Source organism: Mobula hypostoma, chromosome 4 (genome assembly GCF_963921235.1).
Source record: "Mobula hypostoma chromosome 4, sMobHyp1.1, whole genome shotgun sequence".
Taxonomy (NCBI): domain Eukaryota; kingdom Metazoa; phylum Chordata; class Chondrichthyes; order Myliobatiformes; family Myliobatidae; genus Mobula; species Mobula hypostoma.
This window is the reverse complement of record NC_086100.1, coordinates 3,250,589-3,267,204: the sequence shown is the minus strand read 5'-3', so window position 1 is coordinate 3,267,204 and position 16,616 is coordinate 3,250,589. Positions and strand designations below refer to the sequence as shown.

Below are 16,616 nucleotides of genomic sequence, written 5' to 3'. Positions count from 1 at the left end.
TCCTTTACTCCACTGAAATACCGACACATCAGATTTCGGCTTCTCTTTTTCAAATTTCACAGTGAACTCAATCATGTTATGATCACTGCCTCCTAAGGGTTCCTTCACCTCAATCTCTCTAATCACCTCCGGTTCATTACACAATACCCAATCCAGTACAGCCGATCCCCTAGTGGGCTCAACAACAAGCTGTTCTAAAAAGCCATCTCGCAGACATTCTACAAATTCTCTCTTGAGATCCAGTGTTGACCTGATTTTCCCAATCTACTCGCATGTTAAAATCCCCCACAATTATCATAACACTGCCCTTCTGACAAGCCTTTTCTATTTCCATTTGTAATTTGTAGTCCACATCCCTGCAGCTGTTTGGAGGCCTATAAATAACTGCCATCAGGGTCCTTTTACCCCTGCTATTCCTTAGCTCAACCCATAAAGATTCTGCACCTTCCGATCCTATATCACCTCTTTCTAATGATTTAATATCATTTCTTACCAATAAAGCCACGCATCCCCCTCTGCCTACCTTCCTATCCTTCCGATACACCATGTATCCTTGGACGTTCAGCTCCCAGAGACATGCATCCTTTAGCCAGGTCTCAGTGATGGCCACAATATCATACCTGCCAATCTGTAGCTGTACGACAAGATCATCCACCTTATTCCTTATGCTTCCTCAACACTACCTGCCCCTCCACCAATCTTTGTATCCTCCGCAAATTTGGCAACAAAGCCATCTATTCTATCATCTAATTCATTGATAGACAGCATAAAAATACACCTTACCAACCAACAACCAAGCATTGCCGTCCTGGTCCCCTTCATGATAGCTTATGAAGAAGCATGTGACTTCCCTCCCAGAGATGATAGGTGTTTGTGCACTCGACTCATGAAGGCTTGGACCCCATCGTCTCAGAAGTTTCCAACCACAGCATCTGGAAGGCTGTTCCAAATTCTGATAGCACAGTGAAGGAAGCTTCTATCCAGTGTGTGGGTTCTCACATCAGGCATAGAAACAGCATGAGCAAGCATAGATAAACTTGATCGTGTGGTGCGCCATCTGTCATAAGGTGAAGGCAGCGTGGCGTGAAGGTCTGCAGAGCTGTGGCTGGTGTGCATTTTGTATAACACAGTAGCTGCAGCAACCTGTCGTCTGTGGTGTAAGCTACTGATGGCTAGCTTCTCATGAGCTGTGGCTTCATCTACACCTATAATCCTGAGAGCCTTTCTTTGAATTGAATTAAGCTGGCTGAGGACACTCTGTGAGGCATTCATCCATGATAAGCAGGCATACTCCATGGTACTTCGTACCTGGGCTTTGTAAACCGTGGCTCTGCCCTCTTTGTCTAGTTTGGATGCTACTTTCCGCAGAGTTCCAAGCCTTTGTCCAGCCTTGTTTGAAATAATGGAAGGGTGTTTATCCTACACCAACTTGCTGTCAATATTAACACCAAGGATTACTAGCTCCTTCCTTAAATCCAGCTTGCAGTTCCCAAAATACAGGTTGGGGTTAGATGGATTCCTCTTCCTAGACATCACCATCGCCTTGCACTTAGTAGGCTCAAAGGTGACATTCCAGTCGTCTGCTCAGACTTTCATCCTGTCAAAATCCCTATTCAGGCCTGCTGCCACTGTATGACTCTCTCCTGCTCTAATTGGTGCGAATAGTGTGAAGTCATCGGCGTACAGGTATAGCTCGTTACTGCATGCATCAACTAAGTCGTCAATAAAGATGGAAAACAGAAGTGGCCCAAATATTGAACCCCGTGGTACAGATGCATTGATGGTTGAAGAATCAGAAGCCTTACCAGAGATAACAACTTTGATGGTCCGTCCATGAAGGTAGCTCTGCAGCCATCTAAGCAGCTTTCCAGATATTCCTTTGGATCTCAGCTTAACACGGAGTCTATTATACCAGACCTTGTCATACCACTGTAATTTCCTTTTCTCTACTGAAATACTACTACATCAGACTACTTTTTCCCCTAGTAGGCTCAACGACAAACTGCTGTAAAATGCCATCTCATAGGCATTCAACAAACTTCCTCTCTTGTGATCCATTTCCAACCTGATTTTCCCAGTCGACCTGCATATTGAAATCTCCCCTGACTATCATAACATTACCCTTTTGACATGCCTTTTCCATTTCCTGTTGTAATCTATCGTCCAATTCCCAGCTTATGTTGGAGACCTGTATATAACTGCCATCAGGATCCTTGCAGTTTCTTAACCCAACCCACAAGGATCCAATATCTTCCGATCGTATGTCACATCTTTCTACTGACTTGATGCCATTCTTTGCCAGCAGAGCCACACCACCCCCTCTGCCGACATTCCTTTTCCTCTGATACAACGTGTAACCTTGGACATTCAGCTCCCATCTACAATCATTCTTCAGCCACGATTCAGTGATGGCCACAACATCATAACCAACAATCTGTAATAGTGCAACAAGATCATCCACCTTATTTCTTATACACTGTGAAATGAGATATAACACTTTGCTACCCTTTTTGATTCTGCACCCCTAATGCACTGATACTCGTACTGCTGGCTGCAATTATATCCTATTTGAATGCATGCTATCTTTGTTTTTTTACCATCCATTCTATCCAGAGTCCTTTCACTCCATTTCCCACCTACTGCCAAATTAGTATAAATTCTCCCCAACAGCTCTAACAAACGTGCCCGTGAGAATATTGATCCCCCTTGGGTTCAGGTGAACCCGTCACTTTTGAACAGGTCATACCTCGCCCAGAGGAGATCCTAAAGATCCGAGAACCTGAAGCCCTGCCCCCTGCACCAGCTTCTCAGCCACACATTAATTTGCCAGATCATCCTGTTCCTACCTTCACTGGTGTGTGGCACAGGCAGCAGTCCAGAAATTATTACTGTTTGTCTGCTGTGTGGAACAGTCTATGTTCCAAGGATACACTGGTGACCGTACTGCTTTTTTCCTACGGTACATTGACGACTGCATCGGAGCTGCTTCCTGTACCCATGCTGAACTCTTTGACTTCATCTGCTTTGCCCTCAAATTTACCTGGTCCACTTCTGACGCCAACCTCCCCTTTCTCAATCTCACTGTCTCTGTCTCTGAAGACAGCTTATCTACTGATGTCTATTATAAACTCACCGACTCTCACAGCTACTTGGACAATACCTCTTCCCACCCTGCTACTTGTAAAAACGCCATCCACTTCTCTCAATTCCTCTGTTTCCGCCGCATCTGCTCTCAGGATGAGGCCTTTCATTCCAGAATGAAGCAGATTACCTCCTTTTTCAAAGGAAGGTTCAAAGGTCCAATTTAATGCAGAGAAATGTACACAATATACATCCTGAAATGCTTTTTCTTCACAACTATCCACGAAAACAGAGGAGTGCCCCAAAGAATGAACAGCAGTTAAATGTTAGAACCCCAAAGTCCCTCCTGCATGTAAGTGGCAGCAAGCAACAGTTTCCCGTCCCCCACCGGCAAAATAAAGCATCGGCACCTGCCACTGAGCACTCAAGCGTGAACAAAGACACAGACTTGTAGTTACCCCAAAGACTTCACGTTGCACCCGGTATACAACATACCACAGGCTCTCTTCCACCCTAATAAGGGAAAAGGAGGTGCCTCTGTTTTTCCAGGGAGCAGAGAGGCATACCAAACAGCTCACTGGTTTATGATATTAAAAGTTCATCACGTCACTTTTTTCGAGCTCTGTCCCCAAAGATAAGTCCTTGGGCACACAGCTGCAGATATTCTGTCTCCCCCGACGACACATAGGTCTCCTGCCGTGACATTGACCCTTGATCCGCCCGTGTCTGGAGCCCTGAGATCCTAGGCTTCCAAATCCGAGACGGACTATTAGGCCAAGCCCTTGGTGTGCTGAACAACGGCTGGTTGTGAAACCCCAAGATCGGATCCCATTCCCACAAAGAACCGAAGTCAGGGTCTTCAAAAGAACCCTGAAAGGGTAAAATAAAAGATATTAGAGGAAAGAGGACCAGGTCGAGACAACAGAGACTTTTGGAGAAGAGGAGTTCGGTGGGTAATACCGTTCCGGCTGACCGGAAGTGCACTGAGAGCGGTAAGCATAAAGAAGTTGGGGTGCTTACTGGTCTGGCTAACAATGGATGGTGCAATTCGGGGTATATTACGATCGAGGAACGTGTTTGCAGACTGGATATTGAACTTTTTACTGTTGGACTTCGGCCACATTCCACCGTGATACAACACTTGGAAGCACGGGAAGTCGTTCCTGCCTGTGGCCATCGAACGTGCAGCTCCTCCTGTGAGGGTCAGACACCCTGAGCCAATAGACTGGTCCTGGACTAATTTTCCATCTGGCATAGTTTGCATTTTAGTGTTTGATTGTTGGGGTTTTTTGTATTGCTATATTTATGCACTATTCTTGGTTGGTGTGGCTGTAACAAAACCAAATTTCCCTCGGGATTAATGAAGTATGTCTATCTATCTATCTATCTAAAGATGAAAATAGAGCTGCTTCCGAAGATGCAAGTAAAGGAGTTGCCATTTGGCACCATCATTACTCCACTCCGCCTCCAGAAAGAGGGAAGGGGCTTTCCTTCCTCCATAATCAACGCTACCCTCAATCGCAACTCTTCCATTTCACACGTCTGCTCTCACTCCATCCTCCCACCAACCTACCAGGGACAGGGTTCCTCTTGTCCTCACCTACCACCCCACCATTCTCCGCATCCAGCACATAATTCTCCGAAATTTCAGCCACCTCTAACGGGATCCCACCACCAAGCACATTTTACCCTCTCCTCCAACTTTCTGCTTTCCACAGGGATCACTCCCTACGTGACTCCCTTGTGCATTTGTCCCTCCCCACTGATTTCCCTCCTGCAGGCAGAACAACTGCTACACCTGCCCCTACACCTCCTCCCTCACTACCATTCAGGGCCCTAAACAGTCCTTCCAGGTGAGGCAACACTTCACCTGTGAGTCTGTTGGGGTCATATACTGTGTCCGGTGCTCCTAGATTGGCCTCCTGTATAGTGGTGAGACCTGTTGTAGATTGGGAGACCGCTTTGCCGTGCACCTATGCTCTGTCTGCCTGAAAAAGCGGGATCTCCCAGTGGCTACCCATTTTAACTCCTCTTCCCATACCCATTCCGATATGTATCCATGGCCATCTCCGCTCTCGTGATGAGGCCACACTTAGGTTGAAGGTACAACTCCTTATATTCCGTTTGGGTAGCCTCCAACCTGATGTGATGGCGTGAATATTGATTTCTCAAACTTCCAGTAATGCCCTCCGCCCCCCCCCTTCACCATTTGCCATCCCCTTTTCCCTCTCTCACCTTATCTCATTACCTCTCTCTGGTGCTCCTCCCCCCTTTTCTTTCTTCCATAGCCTTATGTCTTGTTTACCAATTTACTTCCCAGCTCTTTACTTCACCCCTCCCCGTCCTGGTTTCACCTATCACCTTGTGTTTCTGTCTCCCCTCTTCCCACCTTTTAAATCTACTCCTCAGCCTTTTTTTTCCTGCAGTCCTGCCGAAGGGTTCCAGCCCAAAATGTTGACTGTACTGTTTTCCCGGAAGCTGCCTGGCTTGCTGAGTTCCTCCAGCATTTTGTGTGTGTTTCTCAGCTTTCTGCCTAGCTCTCTAAATTCTCTTTTCAGGACCTCTTTGGTTTTCCTTTCTATGTCATTGGTACTAATACATACCAAGACATCTGGCTGCTCTCCCTCCCTCTCTGAAATGCTGTAGACCCAATCCAAGACATCTCTGACTCTGGCACCTGGGAGGCAACATACCATCTAGGTGTGCCGTTTACATCCACAGAATCTCCTGTCTGTTCCTCTGACTATTGAGTCCCCTATCACTACCACGCCCAGATTCTCCCTCTTTCCCTTCTGCATCACGGACCTATGTTCAGTGCTAGTAACCCAGCCTTTGTGGCGTTCCCCTGGGAGGTCATCACCCACAACAGTTTCCAAAGCAGTATACGTATTTTTGAGCGAAATGGCCACAGGGGTGCTCTGTGCCAACTGCCTATTCACATTACCTTTTCTCCTGACAGTCACCCAGATATTCGCCTCCTTCAGGGTGACTATTTCCCTGTAACTCTGATCGATTATCTCCTCACTCTCCTGTACAGGCCGAAGGTCATTCAGCTGCTGCTCCAGATCCCTAACACGATCTTCAAGGAGCTGCAGCCGCATGCACTTCACACAGATGTAGTTTCCTGGGAGACCTGAAGTCTCCCGGGACTCCAGCATCCGGCATGATGAACACACAACGGCCATTTACTACACCAGGTACAGTAAGAGAGAGGTAAAAAAGGGAACTTTTAACAGAAACTTACCCAGAGCTAATGCCTCTTTCAAGCGGAAGTCTCCTTTGAACGAAAGGCTGACACTGCTACTCTCACCACCGGTGTACTCCCAACAATGGCCGCCCCACTTGTCTCTTTTGTACTTTTAACCAAGTGTTGCCAACATGAGAGAAAGCTCATCGCTGTGGGCCTGCTCCTGCTACTGATTGGGCTATTGGAATGAGTCTGAACACCCATGAAACTCTCCTTTTGAACAAGTGCCGCCGTCCTGCAAGAAACCTCCTGGATGTCAACACGTTTAAAGATCTACCTTGGGCCCAACATTGATGCAGTTACAAAGAAGGCACAACATTGGCTACACCTCATTAGGACGTTGAGGAAATTTTGCATGACACCAAAGATACTGAATTCTACAGATGTTCCATGAAGATTATTTTTCTAACTGGTTACATCACCATCCGGTATGAGGGGGCAGAAATTTGCCTCCACAGTATCAAGGGCATCTGACAAAGAAGATGCCTCAAAAAGGCATCATCCATCATTAAGGACCCCCATCACCGTCTGGTATGGAGGGCCCACTGGACAGGATCAGTAAAAGCTGCAGTAAGTTGTAAACTCAATCAGCTCCATCATGGGCACCAGCCTCCCCAGCATCGAGGACATCTTCAAGGAGCAATCCCTCAAAAAGACGGCATCCATCATTAAGGTCCCTCATCACCCAAGACGTGCCCTCTTCTCATTGCTAATATCAGGGAGGAGGTACAGGAGTCTGAGGACACACACTCAATGTTTTAGGAACAGCTTCTTCCCCTCTGCCATCACTAATTCTTTGCACTTTTTCAGTCATATAGCTGTAAATTTTATATATAGATATAATTTATAGCTTTCTAATTATATATTGCAATGTACTCCTGCTGCAAGACAACAAATTTCATGAAATATGCTAGTGATATTAAATCTGATTCTGATTCAGAATGTGAGCCTGCTGCGATGTTAAACGCAGTTCCAGAGATTGAACACGTGCTCGTTCCACAAGCATGGGCAAGCAGCTGGAAGACTGGTACGTTGTAGGTTGGGAAAGGGGTTGTTCCATTGTGTTTGCTGACCTGTGAATTTTCCTCCCTCCTTCAGGGCTGAAGGCCAGGATGGAGTATGGAGTTACGGAAGCCATGCATGGCATTTCGAGAATGTCCACCAAGGAGCTGGAGATGAAGGATGCTGAATTAGCACAGAAACTCCAGCAAGAGGAGATCAGGGTGAGAGAAAGAAATTGTCTTGTGGCTATTTATGTCCAATTACTGTGCAACTTGTCAAAGAACACTACAACACAGAAACAGGCTCTTCACACCTATTCCATGCTGAATGTTATTCTGCCTGGTCTCATAGACTGCACCCAGTCCACAGTTCTCTATACCCCTCCTATCTATGTATCAATCCAAACTTCTCTTTAAATGTTGAAATCAAACTTTCACTCACCACTTTTGCTGGCAGCTCATTCCACACTCTCATCACTCTCTGGTGAAGAAGTCCCCCCTCATGTTCCCCTTAAATATTTCACTTTTTACTCTTAACCCATGTCCTCTAATTGTAGTCCCACCCAACCTCAGTGGAAAATGCCTGTTTACATTTACCCTAACTGTACCCTCATAATTTGGTATACCTCTGTCAAATTTCCCTCATTCTCCTACCCTCCAGGGAATAAAGTCCAAATCTATTCAACCTTTCCCTATAACTCAGTGGTTCAAGTCCCAGCAACATTCTTGTAAATTTTCTTTGCGCTCTTTCCATCTTATTGACATCTGTCCTGTAGGTAAGAAATTTCAGAATGTTTCTGCCTACACGTGGAGCTACCATTAGCAAATGCGAGCTGTCGGGGTAGGGTGGTACTAGGAGCTCGGGACTCCACAGTGCTGTGTGAAATTTGATAGAAGTATACAAAATTATGAGGAGTATAGATGGGTAACTGCAAGCGGGTTTTTTCCACTGAGGTTGGGTGAGACTAGAACTAGAGGGCCTGAAGCACTGCTGAGGATCTTTTGTACCCAAACCACCATCTCTTTGACTTACTACCATCAGGAAGGAGGTACAGACACATCAGCACTAGGTCTGTCAGACTTGGTAACAGCTTCTTTCCTCAGGCTATGAGACTAATGAATACCGTGTCACCATTGAGGTCACACATTAGGACAGTAAGCTGCACACTGCATGCATTTAGAATTATATTTTATTAACTTATTTATGGCAATATTTTGGTTTATATGCTGTGTTTTGCAGGAGCATTGTGTTCTGGAGGAACATTGTTTCGTTTGGTTATATATATGCACAGTCAGATGACAATAAACATGCATAAAATGCTAGGGGAACTCGGCAGGTCAGGCAGCATCAATAGGAAAGAGTAACCGTTTTGGGCTGAGACCCTTCTTCAGGACCTGGTGAACAAAAGAGTACACAGGAAGTTCAAGTTCAATTTTAAATTTCATTCAGCCATACACACAGATACAGCTAAGCAAAACATCGTTCTTCTGAGGTCAGGGTACAAAACACTGTACATGTAGTCACACACAAGACGTATAGTTACGATAGCACATGCTGTCACAAAATAATATTAGCACAAATCCTGTGTGATGGTGGATAAGATCATAAGACATACGAGCAGAAATAGGCTATTTGGCCCATTGGGTTTGCTCCGCCATCTGTCATGGCTGATCTGTATCCTTTCATTATCCGCACATTCATGTACCTATCTAAACACCTCTTAAAATTCTCTAATGTATCTGCCTCTACCAGCACCCCAGGCAGCGCATTCCAAGCACCCGCCACTCTGTGGTGGAAAAACACCTCACATCTCCTTTGAAATTATCCCCTTTCTTTAGATACACTCTCTCTGGAATTGGACCTGTCAACTCTGGGGGATAAAGATATTGTCTGTCCACTCTATCTCATAATCTTATAGACCGCTATCAGATCTCCCCTCAGTCTCCACCACTCCAGAGAAAACAGCCAAAGTTTGTCCAACTTCTCATTATAGGTTGGATCTCTATTCAATAAAGCTCAGAAGAACGTAGGGCAATATTGAAATATTTAAAATTCTGCGGTTGTTTATCAGGCTAATTGTTGAGAAGACAGCATGGCCTCTGAAGAATGTGCACCATTTCAGAAGGGAAGAATTTCTTCTCACAAGAAGAAATGGGTGCGTAGCGAACAGCGAGGAAGGTAGTCATGGCTTGCAGAGGGATCTGCATCAGCTGGAAAAATGGGCTGAAAAATGGCTGATGGAATTAAATGCAGAGAAGTGTGAGGTTTTGCTTTTCGGTAGGACCAGTCTTCCACAGTGAATGGTAGGGCACTGAGGAGTGTGGTTGGACAAAGAGATCTGGGAATACAGGTACATAGTTCGTTGAAAGTACTGTCACAGGTAGATAGGGTTTAAAAAAAGTCATCAATGTATTCAGTTCATGAGATGGGATGTTATGTTAAAGTTGTATAAGATGTTGGTGAGTCCTAATTTGGAGTATTGTGTTCATTTTGGTCACCTACATACAAGAAAGATGTAAACAAGATTAAAAGAGTACAGAGAAAATTTACAAGGATGCTGTCGGGTCTGGAGGACTTGAGTTATAAGGAAAGATTGAATAGGTTAGGACGTTATTTTTTGTAACACAGAAGACTTGAGAGGAGATTTAATAGAGCTATACAAAATTATGAAAGATATAGATAGTGTTAATGCAAGCAGGCTTTTTCCACTGAGGTTGGAGGGACTACAACCAGAGGTCATGGGTTAAAGGTGAAAGGTTAAAAGTTTAGGGCAACACGGGGTGGGGGGGAATTTCACTCAGGGTCATGAGAGTGTGGCATGAGTTGCCAGCACAAGTGGTCCATGTGAGCTCGATTTCAATGTTTAAGCGAAGTTTGGATAGGGACATGGATAGTAGGGGTATGGAGGGCTATGTTCCTGGTGCAAGTCAATGGCAGTAGGCAGTTTAAATGGTTTTGCCATTGGCTAGATGGCTGAATGACCTGCTTCAGTGCTGTACTTCTCTATGGGTTCTGAGTCTTTGGAATTACTTGCTTCAGAAAGCTGTGGAGGCTAAATCCTTGTCTATATTCCTCACCATCTGGGACATGTCCTTACATCTATTGGGTCTCAGGCCAAGCGTCGACTGTTTAATCCTCTCTGTAGATGCAGCCTGAACTGCTGACTTCCTCCAGCATTTTGTGCGTGTTGCTCTGGATTCCACACTCTGCATAATCCCTTGTGTTTATGTTTTTTTTTGTTACATTTGAGAGAAGTGCCAATGAGAGAATTTAAACACACTTGGCTGAGCGCAGCAGTTGGGAACAGTTTGTGTAAGATATTCAGACTCTTTGCTCAGCGGGTTAGGTAGAGCAGCACACATCAGAATGGAATGACCATAAAACAAACGAGCAGAATTAGGCCATTTGGCCCATCTGGTCTGCTCCACCATTCCATCCTGGCTGAGTTACTATACCCCTCAACTTCATTCTCCTGCCTCCTCCCTATAACCTTTGCTGTCTTGACTAATCAAGAACCTATCAGCCTCCACTTTAAATATATCCAATGACCATTGGGTTACTAGACAAGGACGAGATTCCAGGATAGCATGTCTGACGAATCTCATAGAATTTTTTGAGGATGTAACTAGTAGAGTGGATAGGGGAGAACCAGTGGATGTGGTATATTTGGATTTTCAAAAGGCTTTTGACAAGGTCCCACACAGGAGATTAGTGTGCAAACTTATAGCACACGATATTGGGGGTAAGGTATTGATGTGGATAGAGAATTGGTTGGCAGACAGGAAGCAAAGAGTGGGAATAAACGGGACCTTTTCAGAACGGCAGGCAGTGACTAGTGGGGTACCGCAAGGCTCAGTGCTGGGACCCCAGTTGTTTACAATGTATATTAATGATTTAGATGAAGGAATTAAATGCAGCATCTCCAAGTTTGCGGATGACACGAAGCTGGGCGGCAGTGTTAGCTGTGAGGAGGATGCTAAGAGGATGCAGGGTGACTTGGATAGGTTAGGTGAGTGGGCAAATTCATGGCAGATGCAATTTAATGTGGATAAATGTGAGGTTATCCACTTTGGTGGCAAAAACAGGAAAACAGATTATTATCTGAATGGTGGCTGATTAGGAAAAGGGGAGGTGCAACAAGACCTGGGTGTCATTATACACCAGTCATTGAAAGTGGGCATGCAGGTACAGCAGGCGGTGAAAAAGGCGAATGGTATGCTGGCATTCATAGCAAGAGGATTCGAGTACAGGAGCAGGGAGGTACTACTGCAGTTGTACAAGGCCTTGGTGAGACCACACCTGGAGTATTGTGTGCAGTTTTGGTCCCCTAATCTGAGGAAAGACATCCTTGCCATAGAGGGAGTACAAAGAAGGTTCACCAGATTGATTCCTGGGATGGCAGGACTTTCATATGATGAAAGACTGGATCGACTAGGCTTATCCTGGCAGGGAGATTAGCGGGGGCTACTGAGGTGACTTTAAACTAGAATGGTTGGGGGGTGGGAATCAAATTAAAGCGGCTAGGTGTGAGGAGGTTAGTTCACAACAGAGGGATGGGAACCAGTGCAGAGAGACAGAGGGGTGTAAAGTGAGCGTAGAAGCAAAAAGTACAAAGGGGAAAAGTAAAAGTGGCAGGCCGACAAATCCAGGGCAAGCATTAAAAAGGGCTAAGAGAGTTGTAAAAGAGTGCCTGAAGGCTTTATGTGTCAATGCAAGGAGCATTCGTAATAAGGTGGATGAATTGAAAGTGCAGATTGTTATTAATGATTATGATATAGTTGGGATCACAGAGACATGGCTCCAGGGTGACCAGGGATGGGAGCTCAACGTTCAGGGATATTCAATATTCAGGAGGGATAGACACGAAGGAAGGGGAGGTGGGGTGGCGTTGCTGGTTAAAAAAGAGATTAACGCAATAGAAAGGAAGGACATAAGCCTGGAAGATGTGGAATCGATATGGGTAGAGCTGCGTAACACTAAGGGGCAGAAGACGCTGGTGGGAGTTGTGTACAGGCCACCTAACAGTAGTAGTGAGGTCGGAGATGGTATTAAACAGGAAATTAGAAATGTGTGCAATAAAGGAACAGCAGTTATAATATAGAAACATAGAAACATAGAAAATAGGTGCAGGAGTAGGCCATTCAGCCCTTCGAGCCTGCACCGCCATTTATTATGATCATGGCTGATCATCCAACTCAGAACCCAGCCTTCCCTCCATACCCCCTGACCCCTGAAGCCACAAGGGCCATATCTAACTTCCTTTTAAACATAGCTAATGAACTGGCCTCAACAGTTTGCTGTGGCAGAGAATTCCACAGATTCACCACTCTCTGTGTGAAGAAGTTTTTCCTAACCTCGGTCCTAAAAGGCTTCCCCTCTATCCTCAAACTGTGACCCCTCGTTCTAGACCTCCCCAACATCGGGAACAATCTTCCTGCATCTAGCCTGTCCAATCCCTTTAGGATCTTATACGTTTCAATCAGATCCCCCCTCAATCTTCTAAATTCCAACGAGTACAAGCCCAGTTCATCCAGTCTTTCTTCATATGAAAGACCTGCCATCCCAGGAATCAATCTGGTGAACCTTCTTTGTACTCCCTCTATGGCAAAGATGTCTTTCCTCAGATTAGGGGACCAAAACTGCACACAATACTCCAGGTGTGGTCTCACCAAGGCCTTGTACAACTGCAGTAGTACCTCCCTGCTCCTGTACTCGAATCCTCTCGCTATAAATGCCAGCATGGGTGACTTCAATCTACATGTAGACTGGGTGAACCAAATTGGTAAAGGTGCTGAGGAAGAGGATTTCTTGGAATGTATGCGGGATGGTTTTTTGAACCAACATGTCGAGGAACCGACTAGAGAGCAGGCTATTCTGGACTGGGTTTTGAGCAATGAGGAAGGGTTAATTAGCGATCTTGTCGTGAGAGGCCCCTTGGGTAAGAGTGACCATAATATGGTGGAATTCTTCATTAACATGGAGAGTGACGTAGTTAATTCAGAAACAAAGGTTCTGAACTTAAAGAGGGGTAACTTTGAAGGTATGAGACATGAATTAGCTAAGATAGACTGGCAAATGACACTTCAAGGATTGACGGTGGATATGCAATGGCAGGCATTTAAAGGTTGCATGGATGAACTACAACAATTGTTCATCCCAGTTTGGCAAAAGAATAAATCAAGGAAGGTAGTGCACCCGTGGCTGACAAGAGAAATTAGGGATAGCATCAATTCCAAAGAAGTAGCATACAAATTAGCCAGTGAAAGTGGCTCACCTGAGGACTGGGAGAAATTCAGAGTTCAGCAGAGGAGGACAAAGGGCTTAATTAGGAAGGGGAAAAAAGATTATGAGAGAAAACTGGCAGAGAACATAAAAACGGACTGTAAAAGCTTTTATAGATATGTAAAAAGGAAAAGACTGGTAAAGACAAATGTAGGTCCCCTGCAAACAGAAACAGGTGAATTGATTATGGGGAGCAAGGACATGGCAGACCAATTGAATAATTACTTTGGTTCTGTCTTCACTAAGGAGGACATAAATAATCTTCCAGAAATAGTAAGGGACAGAGGGTCCAGTGAGATGGAGGAACTGAGCGAAATACATGTTAGTAGGGAAGTGGTGTTAGGTAAATTGAAGGGATTGAAGGCAGATAAATCCCCAGGGCCAGATGGTCTGCATCCCAGAGTGCTTAAGGAAGTGGCCCAAGAAATAGTGGATGCATTAGTGATAATTTTTCAAAACTCGTTAGATTCTGGACTAGTTCCTGAGGATTGGAGGGTGGCTAATGTAACCCCACTTTTTAAAAAAGGAGGGAGAGAGAAACCGGGGAATTATAGGCCGGTTAGCCTAACGTCGGTGGTGGGGAAACTGCTGGAGTCAGTTATCAAGGATGTGATAACAGCACATTTGGAAAGCGGTGAAATGATCGGACAAAGTCAGCATGGATTTGTGAAAGGAAAATCATGTCTGACGAATCTCATAGAATTTTTTGAGGATGTAACTAGTAGAGTGGATAGGGGAGAACCAGTGGATGTGGTATATTTGGATTTTCAAAAGGCTTTTGACAAGGTCCCACATAGGAGATTAGTGTGCAAACTTAAAGCACACGGTATTGGGGGTAAGGTATTGGTGTGGGTGGAGAATTGGTTAGCAGACAGGAAGCAAAGAGTGGGAATAAACGGGACCTTTTCAGAATGGCAGGCGGTGACTAGTGGGGTACCGCAAGGCTCAGTGCTGGGACCCCAGTTGTTTACAATATATATTAATGACTTGGATGAGGGAATTAAATGCAGCATCTCCAAGTTTGCGGATGACACGAAGCTGGGTGGCAGTGTTAGCAGTGAGGAGGATGCTAAGAGGATGCAGGGTGACTTGGATAGGTTGGGTGAGTGGGCAAACTCATGGCAGATGCAATTTAATGTGGATAAATGTGAAGTTATCCACTTTGGTGGCAAAAATAGGAAAACAGATTATTATCTGAATGGTGGCCGATTAGGAAAAGGGGAGGTGCAACGAGACCTGGGTGTCATTATACACCAGTCATTGAAAGTGGGCATGCAGGTACAGCAGGCGGTGAAAAAGGCGAACGGTATGCTGGCATTTATAGCGAGAGGATTCGAGTACAGGAGCAGGGAGGTACTACTGCAGTTGTACAAGGCCTTGGTGAGACCACACCTGGAGTATTGTGTGCAGTTTTGGTCCCCTAATCTGAGGAAAGACATCTTTGCCATAGAGGGAGTACAAAGAAGGTTCACCAGATTGATTCCTGGGATGGCAGGTCTTTCATATGAAGAAAGACTGGATGAACTGGGCTTGTACTCGTTGGAATTTAGAAGATTGAGGGGGGATCTGATTGAAACGTATAAGATCCTAAAGGGATTGGACAGGCTAGATGCAGGAAGATTGTTCCCGATGTTGGGGAGGTCTAGAACGAGGGGTCACAGTTTGAGGATAGAGGGGAAGCCTTTTAGGACCGAGGTTAGGAAAAACTTCTTCACACAGAGAGTGGTGAATCTGTGGAATTCTCTGCCACAGCAAACTGTTGAGGCCAGTTCATTAGCTATGTTTAAAAGGAAGTTAGATATGGCCCTTGTGGCTACAGGGGTCAGGGGGTATGGAGGGAAGGCTGGGTTCTGAGTTGGATGATCAGCCATGATCATAATAAATGGCGGTGCAGGCTCGAAGGGCCGAATGGCCTACTCCTGCACCTATTTTCTATGTTTCTATGTTTCTATGTTTCTATACTCGTTGGAATTTAGAAAATTGAGGGGGGATCTTATTGAAACGTATAAAATCCTAAAGGGATTGGACAGGCTAGATGCAGGAAGATTGTTCCCGATGTTGGGGAAGTCCAGAACGAGGGGTCACAGTTTGAGGATAAAGGGGAAGCCTTTTAGGACAGAGATTAGGAAAAACTTCTTCACACAGAGAGTGGTGAATCTGTGGAATTCTCTACCACAGGAAACAGTTGAGGCCAGTTCATTGGCTATATTTAAGAGGGAGTTAGATATGGCTAAAGGGATCAGGGTATGGAGGGAAGGCTGGTACAGGGTTCTGAGTTGGATGATCAGCCATGATCATACTGAATGGCGGTGCAGGCTCGAAGGGCCGAATGGCCTACTCCTGCACCTATTTTCTATGTTTCTATGTTGCCTCCAAGATGCCAGGGTCCAAGACATCTTGGATCAAATCCAAAGCATTTCCAAGAAGGAGGGTGAGCAGCCAAAGATCCTGGTCCGTACAGGTACCAATGGTATAACTAGGAAGGGTGACAAGATCCAACAAAGTGAGTTCAGAGAGTTGGGTGCTAAGTGAAAGGGCAGGACCTCCAGAGTTGTGATCTCAGGATTGCTACCTGTGCCACGTGCTAGTAATGCCAGAAATAGGAAGATCATACACTTGAACACTTGGCTGAGGAGATGGTGTAGGAGAGAGGGCATCAGATTTTTGGATGATTGGTCTCTCTTCCAGGGAAAATGGGACCTGGACAGAAGAGATGGTTTGCACCTGACCTAAAGGGGACAAGGTAGCAGCTTCGAATTCTGTTTTTATTACTAGTTAAAAGTGTGTGCAATTCCTTTTAGTGTTTCCATCAAGGAAAGTGTGCCTCATGTGAAACATGTAACATAGGATTAAAGTTAAGCCATTTGGCCCATCGAGTCTGCTCCACCTTACATTGTAGATGATTTATTATCCCTCTCAACCCCATTCTCCTTCCTTCTCCCCATGACTTTTGATGCTCTGACTAATCCTGATACATCAATGCTGTAATTGTTAAGAACTTTAT

At 45.2% G+C, this 16,616-nt stretch overlaps 1 protein-coding gene across 3 annotated transcripts in view; it reads left to right on the top strand.

Annotated features, from left to right (window-relative positions):
• ccdc50a (coiled-coil domain containing 50a) overlaps positions 1-16,616 on the top strand; it is a 152,143-nt gene that overhangs the window by 78,677 nt on the left and 56,850 nt on the right. For all 3 annotated transcript variants that reach the window (XM_063045251.1, XM_063045249.1, XM_063045250.1), the window contains one exon: positions 7,427-7,551. In XM_063045251.1, coding sequence (XP_062901321.1) covers positions 7,427-7,551 — 125 coding nt within the window. The remainder of the gene's footprint in view (positions 1-7,426; positions 7,552-16,616) is intronic.